General features: G+C 53.3%; 1 protein-coding gene across 6 annotated transcripts in view; it reads right to left on the reverse strand.

Moving 5' to 3' along the window:
• LOC132335131 (ankyrin repeat and fibronectin type-III domain-containing protein 1-like) overlaps nt 1-17,451 on the reverse strand; it is a 260,717-nt gene that overhangs the window by 228,606 nt on the left and 14,660 nt on the right. The window contains exons 1-2 of one of the 6 annotated variants that reach the window (XM_059861327.1): nt 6,654-6,948; nt 6,200-6,379 (exon numbers count right to left, since the gene is read on the reverse strand). The exons of 2 other annotated variants lie outside the window; for them this stretch is intronic. In XM_059861327.1, the coding sequence (XP_059717310.1) occupies nt 6,200-6,342 (143 nt within the window). In that variant the 5' untranslated portion in view covers nt 6,343-6,379; nt 6,654-6,948. Of the gene's footprint in view, nt 1-6,199; nt 6,380-6,653; nt 6,949-17,451 lie in introns of those variants that run through there. 3 more of the 6 variants (XM_059861325.1, XM_059861324.1, XM_059861331.1) reach the window with 3 other exon arrangements.

Raw genomic sequence — 17,451 nt, forward strand, 5'->3', positions numbered from 1 at the left:
CCTCTCTCAGGCCTGAGCAATGAGCTCAGTTTAGAACTTAATGGATTTAACATGAAGGATGGAAGGTTTAGATTGGGTACTGGGAAGAAACTCTTCCCTGTGAGGGTGGGCAGGCCCTGGCACAGGGTGCCCAGAGAAGCTGCGGCTGCCCCTGGATCCCTGGAAGTGTCCAAGGCACTTTTTGGCGGGGCTGCAGGGAGCCCAGCAGGGCTGTGGATCCTGGTTGTGTCCAGGCTGGACAGGGCTTGGAGCAGCCTGAGATAGTGGAAGGTGTCACTGCCCATGGCAGGGGGTGGAATGAGATGAACTTTAATGTCCTTTCCAACCCAAACCATTTCAGATTCTATGATCCCAGCAGCCATGAGCCTGAGTTTCTCTCTGTGAGGAGACAAACCTCCCTTTCTTGCTTTGACATTAAAGCAGGACGTGCTGCCCTCTTTTGGGGTGATTATCAATCACTGGACTGAAGAGAGATTGCATTAGCTAATGGATTACATTAATTTCTTATTCAGCAGGCAAAAGCAGATGTGGAACTATGAATAGGAACTATGGGCTTCTACATTCATATATCCTTTCTCCCTTCTGTTGTTTGACACCAGCAGCCAAAATTTGTTCATGCTTCCTCCTGACCCCAGCAGACATGCACCGCTCGGCAAGAGTGCCCAGTGCATTCACTCACTGCCATGCTGATGGTCATTTATTAATTACATGGCCCCGTGCTCATTAGCCTGCAGCCTGGGGTGTCAGGTGCAGTGATGTGCCCTGTTCAGAAGCCAAGGCACAAAGACAAACTGCTGGGGAAAGAGAAACCCTCTCCCAGGAGTGGGAGCTGGTGAGGATCAGTCACGCTCTAGGGAGAAAAAGCCCAGCACTAATGTACCCAGGCTGTCCTGGGCCAGCCTGCCCTTCAGAGAGCACGGAGCTGGGAAGGACAAGGGTTAAATGGGGTGAGACCACCAGCAGACACTGCTGTCCCAGGGGAACAGCTGATGCAAGGGCAGCCTTGGCCAGTGGGAGCCACAGCCCCTCTCATGGCATAGTGCAGGCTCCCCTGAGGGGATGCTCACTGGGATTTTGTCAGCAAATACCAGGGAGTACAGGGAAGTGCCAAAAGCTGTCAGGACAGAAACCTTCAGCATCAGGTTTTTGTCCATTAGGGATAATAGAGGAAAAACTCACCCACTAAAAAGAGGCCTCTCAGTGCTTTTTGTGCACAACTGCTCCATTTTCCTCTGTTTCAGCTCATGACACCTGTGCTTTTAGCCCCCAGGCCCTGACATGCCTGTCACTCAGTGCCTGTTGCACATTCACCCTCTGACAGACAGAAAAAGGCGGCTGCCAGCTTTCAGCATCACTGAATTTCAGACTAATCTGAGCCTAGCTTCAGTGGAACTGCTGCTGCTCCAGCATTTACATTCAAAGCAAATTTGTGGGGGAAAAAACACAACTGAGACCATGATGTGCAAATCATTATTTTGCTTCACTAGAGCTGGACACTGATGCAAAAGGAATATTTGCATCACATCCTTAGTCACACCTGCTAATCAGGGCTTCTGCTCTCAGCCAGCCAGGACTGAAATTGGATTAATGCAACAACCAAGTGAACTGCTTCCCTCACTCCTGGCCCAGCTGGGGCTGCCAAGGCAGCAGAAAGCATCTCCCAAAAATTACTTACCTTCAGAAAAATCCTATAAACTCCAGGCCATTATGTCGCTGCCCATTGCAAGGGGGTGGAATGAGGTGATCTTTAGGGTCTCTTCTGTGATTCTCAGACAATTCACAGGTGGAAGCCTGGAAACCCCTGTTTCAGCCAGAATTATTTTTCTGGTTGCCAATCAGAGGCTGCAACCTCAGCCAAGCAGTTATGGATCAAATCACTGCATCTGACATGGAAAAAGGTGTCAAGGAAATTTTATTGCAACACTGCAAATGGGGTTTGCCCTTAAGCACTGGACAAATCTTCCAGTTCATTACCCAATGTTAAGAAACACTTGGGCAAATTAGAGATTGGAAAGTCGAGGCTGCAGAGCAGCTCTCTGATTTACCTTAAACTGACCTGCAAAAGAAAATACTCCATCTGTCCCTCCTGGTCCCTGTCCCCACACAGCACCCCACCAGTAACATCCTAAATGCAGGGCAGGGGCAGGCAGCTCATTACAGAACTCCTTTCCCCGCTCACTTGGTGAGCATCTCTCAGCCAAGGGATGCTCTTCCCTGGTTGCCTGGAAAGCTGAAAAAAAGCTGAGGCATCCTTGGGCTCCCAAAGTACAGGGGAAGCATCACATTTCTGACAAAGAAAGTCTGGAAGAAAACTTCTGCACACTCAAGTGATGCAGATTGCAGAAATTTAAAAGGCAAGATGCAGGCAAAAAGAGTGCAGCAAGTGGGAGAAGTGTAACTGCCCAGGCCATCAAGGGCATCCTGACCACAGCCAAAAGGGAGCTTGGCCATCACTCCTCTCCCCAGTGACTCTGCTCTTCCACCTGTGCTGCTCTTGCAGCCAGGGAGGGAGGTTTGCTGGAGGCAGAGGACAACTCCAAAGGGAATTAGGCACTCTGTGATAGTCCCCCACACAGACTTGACACGTGGGGCCTGCGCTGCTGAGGAGCAAAATCATAGAGCCTTGGAATATCCTCAATTGGAAGGGACCCACAAGAAACAATTTCTGGCCCTGCACAGACACCCCAACAGTCGCACACTGTGCACCCCTGAGGTCCTTGTCCAAGCATTCCTGGAGCTCTGGCAGCCTCGGGGCCGTGCCCATTCCCTGGGGAGCCTGGGCAGTGCCCAGCACCCTCTGGGGAAGAGCCTTTCCTGATCTCCAACCTAAACCTGCCCTGGCACAGCTCCAGCCATTCCCTGTCCCTGGTCACAGAGCAGAGATCAGAGCTGCCCCTCTGCTGCCCCTCAGGAGGAGCTGCAGCCCCAGTGAGCTCTGTGCTCCATCTCCTCTCCTCCAGCTGAACAGGCCAAGTGCCCTCAGCTGCTCCCCCTATGGCTCCCCCTTGAGACCCTTCCCCATCCCCATATCCCTCTCCTTGGGCACTCTCTAACAGTCACAGACCCTTCTGATATTGTGCTGCCCCAAAGTGCCCCCAGCACTGGAGGTGAGGCTGCCCCAGGGCAGGGACAATCCCTCCCTCACTGAGTGCTGCTTGGCCCAGCACACCCCAGACATGGCTGTCCCTCCTGGCTGCCAGGACACACTGTGACTCACTTTGAACTGGCCAGTGACCAGCAGCCCCAGGCCCTGAGGCAAGGAAGGAAGGTAGGGAAGAGCCAAAGCAGCTGGAGATGTTCCTCAAATGGTGGCAGTCACAGGAACCAGCCTCACCTGGTGCTTCAGGAATGAAGACCATGGTAGGGCTGAGGGTAGCGGGGGCCTCTGGAGATCCTCAGCCCAGACCCTTCCCAGCAGGGCCAGCTACAGCTGCTCAGGACAGCTTCTACTTGAGTTTTAAATATCTCCAAGGCTGAAGACTCCACAACCTCTCTGAGACTAACCCAGTAAAACAGCATTTTTTGATGTTTTAGGTGTAATTCCGGTGCTTTAGTTCGTGCTCTCCAGCACTGTCCTGGCACCAGCAGCCCGAGATGAGCCCACCTGAGGGCAAACCCCTTCACATGGGCAGGGCTCAGTGCCAAGAGCTGACATCAGAGCTACAGACCAGATTCCTGTGGGTGCTGAGCACTTCAAAACTCACCTGTGGCAGCTGTGGATAGGGAATCACAGCACCCAGGGTGGGAAGGAGTGGTTCCCAGCCCTCCTCCCAAATCCATGCAAAACCAGGTTTTACCACAGCAACGCATTACCTTCCTAAGACAGGGCTGAATTGAATTTCAGCACCTCTGGCCATAGGTTTGCTGTCCAGAACGGGCCAAGAGGTTGAGGAAAGGACATGCAGGAAGCCACAAGCATCCACACCTCTGACTTTGGAGAGGCACCTGGCTTTTCCCTCTGCAGAAATGGTGCCTGGGCACAAACCCACCTTGCAAAGGTTCCCTGCTGCTGTCACTGCAGGACAGAGCCAAAGAGCAGCAAAGGTCTGCTACCATAAAACCTAGGTTACTCCTTCCACTTTTCCAATGCTGCCACAGGACCTGGGAAATTGCTCAATCAGACGAAGTAAAACTGTCCAGATGTGCACAGAACCAAAAGGATGCTTGCTGCAGGTTTGGTCCCACAGTCTGGCAGCAGCTGCTCCCCAGAAGAGGATTTATTCCATGCTCTGGGACAGGAGCACTGACAGCCAGAGATACAAACCCACAGCCCACACAAGATCCCTTAGAGGAACAGCCCCACCTGTCTTCTCTCACAAGAGGGTTGAGCTCATACAGGGCTCAATCACTGCATTTTAAGCTAAATCTTCTGCAGTATTTGCAGAGTGATGATCACTGGCCTGGCTACATCAATGATTTTGACTTCTTTGCATGAAATGGTCCCAGTCAAGTGAGCCAGGAAATGAACAACTACAGCAGGTTCCTTCAAAAGAAAGGAGAGAAAAGCCCCATTTGCCAAGAGCAAATACAGACCATTCAGGAACTCCTGGGAGCTTGGGTTAGGTTTGTTTGTCTGGTCTTCCTTTTAATTCATAGTCACTGAAAGAGTTTTGTGCCCTTAACTATTGTGTGTGCCACCAGCTAAGCACTGAACGAGGAGGAAGTGAGATACAGTCATTGCTTGGACAGGAGGAGGGAGACACAGCCCTGCCAGCCTCCACAGCCATCCTGACCCAGAGCAGCTGGCAGGAGCTGGCACAGGGTAGGACTCTCAATCCCTGCCCACCCACCCTGTGGTAGGAAGGGGAAGCTTCACACCACACCAGGTACCAGGGGAACCCCACAGCCCACCACAGCAGGAGCCCCCTGTCCTGGGCAGGGACAGCACTGATGCCACATGCACTGCACAGCCCTGCAGCCCCCAAATGGGCTGCCCAAGCTGCCAAATTCCCCCACCCTTTCCAAGAGCAGGCACCTGGGAAAGATACAGGATGAAAACAAAATACAGAGAAACTTTCAGGCTCCACGTGGAATAAGAGCAATGCCTGAAACTCTTGCCACAGCCACAGCCAGCTCGAGGTGGGGATCTGGCAGAGGACTGCTGCGAGTTATAAAGTTTCCCCCAGCTCAGAGAGGGAGCAGAGCTGCACTTGTCCACAGCAAGGGATACAGACACACTACTCACAGGGCAGTAGAACACAGCATCTCCTCAATACTACACAGAGGGGCAAGAGACCAGCCAGACAGTGCTGAGAAGCCTGCTGCTCTGCTGTGGGCTAGACCCTCCAAGAGCAGAGCAGGCAGCACCAGACCCACAGGACCAGCACAGGGGATGAGCCAGAATCCAAGAAGAGGAATTAACCCACGTCCCACAGAGGAAAAGGCCTTTGAAGGAGCTCGGTGGTGCCAGAGATTGCCTGCCACCCTGCAGCTCTGCCAGGCAGGGAGGACAGAGCCCTTTTCCTCCCCAGCCTGCCCTCCAGGCTGCTGCCCGGCAGGAAAGGGGATTGCTGCTCCGTCCATGTAAAACACTCACTCTGTCAGGATTGGCAGGCACTCAGCAACAAGCTACTCTCCTGCCTGCCAACTCGAGGGGATGGAGAAAACTCATTGAAGGCAAGACACAGTCTCTCTGATGTAGAGCAAGGCAGCCATCCCAGGCACCCAGCAGCCTGTTTGGATGGAGAGCTGTCAGCCACACCCTGGCAGATGCAGGCAGGGCGGGCTGCATCACTGTGTCCCCAAAACAGCAGCAGCTCTTCCATTTCATTCCCAACCAGCAGCAGTGCCCTCCTCCCCCTTGCAAAGGCAGACAGCCCTTTGCTTTCAGAGCTGGCTCCAGACTTTGCAGATCCCAGCTGGAGCCGTGCAAGGGGACCAGACCATGAAGAGCAGGGACCGTGCCACGCTATGACAATCGCAGGCTGCACGAAAGAGCCTTTGCTGCTTTTGAGCACAAACACGAATTCTCTGTCCACGGCCCACCCACAGCCCTGCTAAGCTGTCCCCAGCACCACGGCAGGACACGGCCCCCACAAGTGGGCACAGCTGCTGCAAGGGGCACCTGCCCATGGCCACACCAGGGCTGCCACTGCCCAGGGTTTGCTTCAAATTGGGTTCCCCTGCCACAGACACAGAACAGACATCACAGGCACAGAGAAAACTCCAAGCCCCATGGAAAGCAAGCACCATAACTCACAGAGCTCCAGACAAGGCACCGGGTCTGTCCCTGGGCAGAGCCCCGCTCCCCAAGGAGGAGCACATGGTCCGAGGAGCGGCCTGGGCTGTCTGCCTGATCAACACAACCGGATCCTGGTCACAGCACAGTGGCACGGAGAACATTCCTCAGTTTTCAGCTTGGCTTTTCACAGCATCTCTTCTTGGTGGAAGAAGAAAAGAGGCATCACAGGAGCTGTCAGTGATTCCAGGCCATAGCCAGCACAAAGGAGCCTCACACAAACCTCCCTCACCGTGCCACACTGCCACACAGCCCCAGGAACACCCCGGCCCCCAGGGCACAGCAAAGGAGCGAGAGAAACAGGGCTAGGAGGAAACAAACAGGGCTAGGAGGAAACAAACAGGGCTAGGAGGAAACAAACAGGGCCACGAGAGAAACAAACAGGGCCACGAGAGAAACAAACAGGGCCACGTACTCATCCTGCTTCGGGAGCCCTCGCCAGGCTGCGGCTCAGCTGGGACACGCCAGCTCTGTCCAGCAAGGAGGGCTGGCCTGATGGAGGGGTGTGGGAGCCACCTCAGCCTCCTGTCCTCACCAGCAGCGCCACGCAGCCAGAGTGGAATTCACTGATGCAAGGAAACAGAAGAACCGGGAAGCTCTCCCTGCAGCCAGGGCTGCTCACAGACACGGCCTGGCACAGCTGTGCTGCCCCAGCACCCCGAGCCCCGCGCCCTGCAAGACTCCAGCATGTCAGCAAGCAAATCCTCTTTGCCTATGGGCAAGAGAACTGGAGGGGGGAGGAAAAAACAGCATCAAGAAACTCTTTGTCTCCAGCCATCCCAGCCGGGCGCACGTGCAGCGTGAGCTTCCTGGCGAGGGCAGAGGGGGGGCCTGGACTTGGGAGCCATCATTTCCGCCCGAGATCCCTCCACTCGCTTATTGTCCTTTAAAACTAAAAGTAAACACTGAAGAAGAGCTCTTTGTTTTTATTTCTGCTGTGTCAGAGAGACTTCTCTGATAGGAACAAGTTGTGGGGCCTCTTCCCAAACGTCTGGGAGCTTTCCCTGAGAGCAGAGCAGTGCTGAGGAGGCAGTGGGTGTCCCAGGGGCTGGCAGGGAAGGAAAGTTGTCCTCTCTTCCCTCCAACCTGCAGCTGCTCATGGTGGGGACCATAAATCCCAGAATGGTTTGGGTTGGAAGGGACCTCAAACGCATCTCATTCCACCCCTGCCATAGGCAGGGACACCTTCCACTGTCCCAGGCTGCTCCATCCCCAATGCCCAGCTTGGCCTTGGACACTTCCAGGGATCCAGGGGCAGCCACAGCTGCTCTGGGCACCCTGTGCCAGGGCCTGCCCACCCTCAGAGGGAAGAATTTCTTCCCCATGTCCAATCCAACCCCACTCTGTGTCAGCTGGACAGCTGGAAGCCATTCCCCCTTGACCTGTCACTCCGTGCCCTTGTGCTGGTGAGGATTACCTGCCCTGGGGTCCCACCTGCACTGGGCAAACCATTTTCCCTCTGTTTCAGCTCAGAGAGGAGGCCATTGCCCAAAGTGCAGGAAGCCTCAGTTTAAGTCACATCACTCCCCTTAATAAAGCAGCAAAGCACAAGGAAAGCCAGGAAAGCCATTTTAACACATAAAATACATCTTTTAAAAATAGGATTGAGATAGGCATATACATCTCTCCCTGGTTTTGCTTCCAAATCTCTCTTCTTGACAGGCCCAGAGGCTGACGAGGCCAAGCCTGAGCCCTACACAGGCAATATCACTGATTAAACACAAGCACAAACTTCCTCACCAGGCAGCTGCCCTAATCTAAGCATCTCACAGCTTTCCCAGTTGTTTGTTCAGCTTCTTCCTTTACCATGGAGCTGCTCTGCAAAACTGCAGGGTAGTGAGACACACACACACACACACACACACACACACACAATTACCTTTTTTTTTTACTCACTTTAGGAGTAAAGCCAGCATTAATAGCCCAAAACCTCAGGTATCTTCCATGATTTGATGAAGTTGCTTATCTAAGCAAAACCCTGCAGGGACCAGCCTCATTACTCACAGCAAAGCTCTTCCCCCACACCCTGATTAGTGTTTCTTTGAATTTGCCAACTCCAAAAAAACCCCACAGATTAAAACAAAAAGATAAAAAAAGAGAAGACATTTGTTTTCTCGATTTGAGTGCTCAAATGGCTTCCCATGGGAGCTGTCACCAGGCTGCTCAGGACACCTGGGCCCTGGGGAATGGCAGATGCAAAGAGCAGTGGGGCTCCTGGGAGACAGGAGTCACTCATCCCAAAGGCAAGGGGCAGCTCAGAGGGACAGAAGACACAGCAGGAGCCATGACTGCCATGGTTCCCTCTGGAGCAACTGAGAGCTCCCAGCCCTGTCCTCTGCTGGGACAGGACCTGGCTCCACCCCTCGTGGGGCAGATCTATTCAAAGATAACGGGTTTGACAGGGCCCCAGCTCCAGAACAGCAGCTCATGATTGCAAACATCCTCCCCAGGGCCTGATTACCCCTGACAGTAATGAGTTGCAATAACCAGTGCTGGACCAGTAAAGCAGCCCAGCCCTGAGCAATAAAGCAGCCTGGGAATACACACACCAAAGTCTGCTGATAAAAGTGCTGTTAATTCCCAAACCATCCACTTCTTGGCTGCCAAGTCACCCACTGTGTTTGCCCGGGTGGTTTTCCTCCCAGTAGAGCACTGACAGTGATCTGAGTCTGGGTGCAGCCTCCAGGGCACTGCAGGATCCTTCTGCAGCTCAGCACAGCTGGAGGAAGGGGAGTCTTTCTCCCAACACAACTCAGCTCCCCAAAATCCCAACAAAACTCTACAGATTCAGATGTACCAATTTATGAGTATCAGAGGACAAAGAAATGGTCATTACACCCATCATGTGTCGGGCAGGGACTCTGGGGGCTGGGCTGCCTCCCCCTGCCCAGGCTGGCACCATCATCCTCCTCTCCCTGTGGCAGGCCCTGCAGCACCATCCCTGCTTCAGATAACGAGCTCCAGCAGGGAGGGAGAACTCAGCAGTGTAACCTCCCTCCAGCCTCTGCCAGCATTTTTCTGATCCAACAGCTGGGTCTAGCACAGGAGGTCTCCTTCTCCTCAGCCACCCAACCTCTCCCTCTTCCAGTGGCTCTGTGAGGCTGCATAGCAGCTCTAGTGACCTGTCACCATTTCACACCATGCAAATAAAAACCAAATCAAATCCACAAGAAAGAAGCAAGAAAAGAGAGAAAATGGTTTTGTTTCTTGTTAGCTCACCTATGAGCCAGAAAGCCAAGTCACACCAATAAAATCTGTGGGCAAGAGCCAGCAGGATGTCTGAGTGCTGAGCTTCCAGCATCCCCTGCTGCAGCAGAATGAACCCAGGACCCAGAGGGGGCTGAGATGCAGGCAGGCCACTCTGCACAAGAGACTCTCGACAGGCAGCTCTCACCTCTGCCTGGCCAGGCACAGCACACCAAAACCCCAGGAGCTGAGAAGCAATGGCAGGCATAGCACCAGGGCCAAGCTCAGCAGCAGCTGTGGCACAGTGGGGCTGGCACAGGGACGTGGCTTTTCTTTGGTTACAGTCTGCTTTAAATGTCCTGGTTAACAACTCTGCTCCTGCCAGCTCCCTGTCTGCCAGCACATCCCATCCAGGATGGCAGCAGTGCCAGCAGCACAGGCACACCCAGGCCACATCCCTGTTCAAAACTGAGCAGCAGCAGTGTGAAAGAACAGCCCTGTCCTTACAGGGCCCAGCCATTACAGCTCTAAACTCTTCAGACACCCAGCTCACAGAGCTAGCAAGATAAGCTGCAGTGCACTGTCAGTACATTGCACGGTTACAGCTTTACAGGTGTATGCATTGATTTACTCCATGCACATCTCCTGGGAGCCCAGAGAATGCTCATCAGCTCCCACCTCAGTCTGACAGCCCAGAGCTGACCCAGGCACAGAAGGACACTTCAGTTCTTAAGCATTCTGGTGGGGGTGCCTCCAGCAGGAGCCATGGGGAGACTCTGGCTTTCCTCTAGGCATCTTAATTCATTTCAGTGTGTTTCCTGATGCTGGCACTGGAGGCAAAATCAACACTAAGAACTTGCCAAGACTCTCAGCACTGCCATGGCTCCCAGCAGCTGCCTGCAGCCAGGGCCAGGGAGCCCCCCAGGCTGGGCTGGGCACTGGCAGTGCTCAGGCCATGTCCTGCCAGCCTGGCATCTCCCACCGCCTCCAGCACCTCACCCTGAGCCTTCTCTAGACAAAGGGCCAACCCCCAAGCTCCCAGGCACAGGCACTGCTCTGCTCTGGGGTGCACACACACATCTGGGCTGGGAAAGCCTCACGAGCACTCCATGCAATGAGGCCACGTCCCTCTCAGCTGCTCTCCCACCCACCTCTCCTCATCCAGCTCCCCACGATGAATCAAGAGCACAAGAACAGCCAGAGCTCCCACAGGACATCCACCACCCACGGCAGTGTCCCCTCTGAGAGCACAGCCTACTCCCTCCCCACGGGGAGGGGAGGAGTGGCTGCCTCAGGAAGCACCTTTGGTACAGTGGTACCCAAAGGCACTCCACATCCACCCCTCACTGCCAGGACATGCTCAGCATTCCCTGGAAAATATTAGGGAAGGCAAAAGCCAGTCCTTGGCCCTGCTGTCCCTGGCATCAAGCTCTGTGCAGGCAGTGCCATGCACCCAGGAGGGGCAATTCCAGTCCCAGTTCTTTATTACCTGGCCAGCTCTCAGTGAGTCTGTGCAGGGACAGCCTTGGTCGGATTCAGGGAAGAAGGTAAAAGTGGCTTCCCACGTGCTGAGCCCCAGGCAGCCTGCCCAGCTCATCACACCCCCAAGGGAGAGCAGAGCAGGACTCCTGTCCTGTGGAGGTGGGGCACAGAGGGGTGACATAACCTGCCCAGGTAAGCAGGGTCACTCTACCTCTCCCAGGTGCCCTATCCACTGATCCTCATCAGCTCCAGCCATACACAGCAGGGACTGGATCCATGAAAAGCAGGACAGCTGTGCTGGGTTTGAGCCCCAGCAGCTCCAGCTGTTCTTCCTCTGCCACCACAGCTCATTTCAGCCTCGAAGGATCTCTCCTGGAGCACGCTCACCTGCTCCTCTTCTCTTCCCAGTCCACCTCCATGTGCTGCAAAGCCAAGCTGCACCAGCGCCCGAGCCTGGCTCCAAGGCTGGTCCCAGCCTGAGGGTGTGCCAGGAACAGAGACCTCCCTGGGGCTCAGAGGGTGGAGGAAGAGCCCAGCAAACCAGGCACAGAGAGGGCAGGGCTGGCTTTGACCTCCCCAGTTCTGCCAAATCTAACAGCACACCCCGCTACAAGAGGAGGTCAGATTGCAGACCAAAACCCCTTCAAACCTAGAAGTTATTTCTAAGGCATGTGCAGGGGACAATGCCACAGTTACGGCCAACCCACAGATCTAAGAAGATCCTACTGCATTTTGCACCTCCACTGAAGCATTCCTAGAGAGATAGCAGTTAAAAGAAGTTGCAAATCTTATTTGCACCATCATTAAAGGGAGGAAAAGGAGATTAAGAAAATATGATAAGATTAAGTGATGTCAGCCTCAAGCAAACCTCAAAATTAAGTCCCGAGGTAAGAAGAGCAAAGTAATTACCTCCCTGCAAAGCTTTTCTGTTACCCATGACAAGAACCTTCCCACTCAGGACTGGGTATGCTCAGGGGAAATGCTCTTTGATGCAGTGCTACCAAGGCAGGGCAGAGGCAAGCCCACTGCAAACCTTCCACAGCCTCATGTTTCCACATGATGCTTGCAGTTCCACGCTTCCCCAGGTCAGGGAAGGGATTCACATGGGCTTTCCCTTCTGAGAGCTGCAGCTCCTGGAACCCTGCTGGATGCAGCCTCCCCAGCAGCAGCGTGCCCAGAGGCCCTGGGCAAGGGTATGGAGTCACCAGTTAGTGATGAGACTTTTAGTCAAGTTATGTCATAAGTGTGGCCAGGAATGTCTCTGCCTGGGGGTAAATCCCTGTGACCTTACTGAGTCACTGCCTGCTGACTCACTCCCCTGGGCAGCCCGAGCTGAGTTGTAGGCAAGGAGATGTCATGATGACAAGGACTCAGCGACCGTCCCCTGACACAGGAGTCTTACAGGTTCTCCAGGATGGCAGGAGCTGGTTTGCAACAGCAATCTGCCCCCCTCTGCTCTTCTGCACTCACTGCCACCTCCTCATGCCACAGGCCATCGTCACACGGGAAGGGACTTGCTCTGCTCTTGTGACAGGACAGCTCCCAGCACAAGTGGGGGAAGTCGAGTCACTGCTCAGTGTGCCAGGGAGTCAAGTGGACAGGAGCAGAAGGCCACAATGCAACACAAAGCAGACAACTCAGAGCCAAACCAGCAGCCAGCACCCAGGCACCACCCCCTGGCTGCTCCAGGGCAGCCTGGGCCCCAGCTGCCACACAAGGCACATCTCCCTGGCACCTGCAGGGCACACACTGCCACCTGTGCTGCTCTGCCCTCTGCAATCACGGCCTCAGCCCCAGCCAGCAGGGGACAGGGATGCAGGATGGGCCAGCTCCTTCCCCCTCACGAACACAAAGATCTCTTCACAGGAGCCATGTGAAAGGGTCGCTGTCAGTGCTTGCTCTGGGAGCAACACACAGGGTCAGAGCTCTAATATTAGAGCACAGATGATGACAGGGAAGCAGGGAAGGAACAATTAAAGAACCATATAAATAGCAGCATTGTCCTTACTGGGTTTCACAGGGCATCTGATGTCAAACAGGGTTGTTCACTCAGAGATGAAGTCTCTAATTGATTCCCATCTGACAGTTTCTTATCCAGCACTTGTTCAGCGGCCAAACAAGCTGAGTAAATATGCTTTGTTCTACCATTAAAGCCAGTGACAAATCATTGGCTTGCAACAAACCCAGTGTAAACAGCATCCTTCCTCCTGGGCCAGATCTCCTCCTATTCCCCTGGCACCCTCCCACTGCTGCACTTGGATGCTCTGCCAGCCCCGCTCCTGGCATGGGGCAAAGACCTACGTGACAGGGACCAGCACACACTTGGCTTTGGGAAGAGAAGCTGCTCTCTCAAGGGGCTTTGGGCTCCAAAACACCTTTGCAGATCTCAAGTGAAATCTGCTGAAGCCCAGAACATTCATTTAAAGAGACATCCAATCTACAGCCTAGAAACAAGAGTCCCCACAGGAGGCAGACCCTGATCTGAGTAGAGCCAGTTTAGCCTGGCAGTGCCACAGACACATTTTATGGTCAAGCAGAGCTCAAGACAGATTGGAGATGTTGTTGCCCTAGACACATTCGTCCTGACCTTTGGAGTGTCCCCAGAAGATTTCAGCACCCCAAGACCATCAGTAACTGCCAGTTTTTCTGCTCTTTTTCTCCAAAGAAGCTGCTTAGGGAGAATATGGGAGCCTGGGTGCTCCATGGTCCATTCCCAGCATCCACAGCTATGGGATGAGGTATGACAGTGGGTATATCCCAGGTGAGTCCTTTTTGAATCCATCTATAGACCTGCTGGCCAGGATTGTGCCTAGTGCCTTTCAAACGAGCCACCTGCCTCCCCAGCACCAAGGTCCAGGCACTTGTTACCTGCTTGGGGAAGCAGCACCTCCCTTCACCCATTTTCCATTAACTACCCCTGAGCTTTACTGCCAACTTCTGGTTTTTGTGTAGAGAGATGAGGTGAGCAACAGTTACACCTTCCTCTGACTCAGAGCCTTCATGATTTTGTAAGCCTGGACCAGGTTTTCATTCCATTTTCATTCAATCAAAGCACATTTTATTTCACTCCTGTTTCCAGACTGCTGATGGAGCCCCCACACCAGTCCTGAGGTGTTACCACCACAGACTTCTCCACCCTTAGCACTCCAAAGGTAACACACAGCTCACCCTTTGCCTTCTATCACCCAACTCCTTTCCAGCACCTGTAAGACCCTTCTTAGAAACAGAGTTGTTAAGGTTAGAAAGGACCTTGAAGATCACCAAATCCAACCACCCACCGAGCACCACCACTACATCCACCTCATCTTTGTGGGCTGAATCCTGCAGGGCCACACGGAGCCAAGGGTGCTGCTCACCCAAGAGAGCACTCTTCCAGGTGCATCCCACCACCCAGCCAGCACCTGGACCCATCAGCACACACCAGGCTTCATGGAAAAGCCAGCTGGTGGCACCTGAGGGAGTGCTAAACACATTGCACCTCCTGGTGTCCCGCTGCTGGCTGGATCAGGCTCAGTCTCTCAATTCTTCATGCTGGGGGTGCAGCATCCTTCAGTGCAGAGCTCCTGGCTCACTCTCCTGTTGCTATGACCAAGAGCAAAGCCACAGTTTGGGCAGCCAGCCATCACCCGTGCCAACAGGAGAGCAAATGACACAAACCCTGCTGCCTCAGGTCATGCCTGAGCATCGCTCCTGGTGAACCTCCTGAGCTTCACCAGGAGGTTTTGCTTAAACACCCTGCCATCCCAGGGTAAGCTACTTCTTTGCTGCTCAACATTTGCTAGACCTCAAATGGAGGAAATCCAAAGAAAGGGAAAAAAACCTCAATATTTTTCAAACAGATGATTGCTGAGAGCTAGGGAGACCTTGTGGTTTTGTGAAGGGGACACTCAAAGTATATATTGCTTTTCAAACCCAGATGAGAGCCACTGCCAAAACAAGAGTCTTTTTTCAATTTTTGGGCCCAGTGAGGAGTAGGGAGTAGTGGGTGAGGGTAGAAATTTAGTGCACATATTTGCTACAAGGGCCAAAGTCCTATCTTAAAACGTGCCTGTCAAGGGACACATCTGAAAACATGTGAGGAAGCAAAAGAATAAACTTCTACCTGAGCCCTAATCTAGGATGTTTCCTAAATGTTGATCTTAGTGCTGAATTTTGGAATTTTCCTGAGAAAAGCTGGAATCACACATTCATCACACGACTCCAGAGGAAGAGGAACTGAGAAGCTCAGCTCCAGCCCACTGGGAAGGGATGGCTCTAACCAACCAGGATGAGCAGGACCCCTGGAGTTGCACACAAAGAATCTGGCTTCTTCACAAATCCACTGACAAATGCTGTGACCAGGGCACCCCCAGGTGGTGCCAGACCCGTGCCCTCAGCAAAACCTCATGAGAGAGTGCTACAGCCACCACTCTGAAAGCAGCCACAAGGTCATCCTGCAGGAGTGACTCCCAGCCCCCTGCTCCGGGGGACTGCAGTGCTCTGTCGCTTGAAAACATTGTTGTCATCATCTGGGAAACAGAGGAATAATATAATCACATGTTTCTGATATCTCTGTTTACAACTAAATTTCCAAGTCCTCCCCAGAAAACATCTCTTGGGAACATTTCTGTAAGCATAGCTTAGCTGGAAAACCTTGGGCTCTGGCTCAGAGATTACAGCAAATCCATCTCACGTGGCTCACAGTGAATTGGGAACAAGTGACAGCTTGGGGCTCAGCTGAGAGCTCAAACAGGAGAAGGGGAGAGAAAGTGGGAACATCCTCAGATACACTTAGCTGGTCACAGCCTCCTGGTTTAGCACATCCTGAGCTATTTTTTTTTACACACGTGGCAAGTATTCCAGGTCAAAAACCACTCAAGTCTATGGCAAGACCTTCCCCCTCAACTCTGCTGCTGCCACTGGACTTGGCCTCAGGCAATTCCTCTGATTATGCCAAACCAAGTTAGCACACTTTAGCCCTTATTCCAGGATCAGACCTGCTGCAATTGTCACTTTTGCAGGAGAATTCCTAGTTATGTTTGAATTTCAATGTCCCACCAAAAAGGAGAGTTTGTGATCCTTTCAGTAGTGTTCCCTGCTAAGGGTTTGAAGGATACTCCTCACGTTTCCAGTATGGATGGAGGTGTGATTTACAATGTCCTTGAACTGTCCACTTCCCTGCCTTTAAGTGCCCGGGCTTTATGAATGATGCAGCTCACCCAAACCCGTCCCTCAGAACCCTCACAGCTTGGGAACTTCCCATCTCACCCCACCTGCTTGGGCTAGACGTGGAAACATTTCTTCCAAGTTTCCAAAGGTGGACTGGAGCTCACAGTAGCTGATGCAGCAGTCAGTGAACAGGGGCTGAAACCCAAAATCCTTGGGCTCCAACTTGAGGTGCTCCTAGAGGTCAGAAGCAGCACCCTCAGACCCATGGTGAGCCAGCACCTCAGCTTCCCCTCCAGCCAACACTGTCAAGTATGGGCCTTTCTCCTATGCTGTCCATGACAGAGAAGAAAACTTGACTTCCCAACACCTTATACCATCCCTACCCTAGAGAACGGGTCTCTCCTGTACCACATCATGCCACCCTCGATATGGACACATGCCTACTAACTCCTCTGTATTTCTACCCACTGTTTCTCTCCAACCAGGCCCAAAGGATGGTCCAGAAGGACAGAAGTCCCTGCACAAGGTCCCAAAGCAGTTGGCCAAGCCATGGGATTTCAGTGGACTGCACAGAGAGCTGCAGTATCAGCCCCTGGGCAAAGGGTTTAGAGCCCATTGCCTGTGCCCACCTCCACCCCGGGCAGATCCTGGTGCCATGCAGACTGGTGCCCACACTGCAGGTGTGAGGCACAGGACTGGCAGAGGTGACAGGGCCCTGCGATTCCCTGGCTGTGGAAGATCAGCCTTGCCCCTCTGGCAAGCAGTTCAAGATCTAAACCTGAAGAGCAGAGCAATAAAGGACCACAGGTAACACGAAACCTCAAGTTTCACTGAGCTCTCTTCCTGGGGAACTGCAAATATTTGCAGTGTTTTATCCAATATCCCTCCATGTTTGCCCAGTGCCCAAAGATAAATGAACAGGTCACGTACACTCAAGATATAAAGATTTCATAAGACTTCAGCACAAACACCAGCGAGGCACTGTTGCCACAGGGAAACAATTGGTATCTGTGGGCAGCCAGGGACCCAGAGTGCCAGTGCCACGATGGGGCCCTTGCCAGCCCCAGGGATGGATGTTCAGATCACACTCACCACTTTGTCCATGTCAATGCCCACTGTCCCCAGAGCCCAGCAGAAGCCACCCCAGAGCACTGAGCCAGCATGGGCACAGCCATGGCTGGAGGTGAGTGTGCTTTCAGGAGGTAAGATTTGCAGCAAGCACCTCTGGAAGCCTCTTCCAAACCTCCCCAAATGCCAGATGACAGCATGTTCTTCAGCTTTTTGCACTGAACGGTGACAGAAGGGGTTGTGACCCTCACATTCAGTTTGTGTGGCAGCACCCCAGAGCCAGGTCTGTATCTCCACACAGGCAGACTATGCATCACCAACAGCAAAAT

This window comes from Haemorhous mexicanus, chromosome 17 (assembly GCF_027477595.1).
Source record: "Haemorhous mexicanus isolate bHaeMex1 chromosome 17, bHaeMex1.pri, whole genome shotgun sequence".
NCBI lineage: Eukaryota > Metazoa > Chordata > Aves > Passeriformes > Fringillidae > Haemorhous > Haemorhous mexicanus.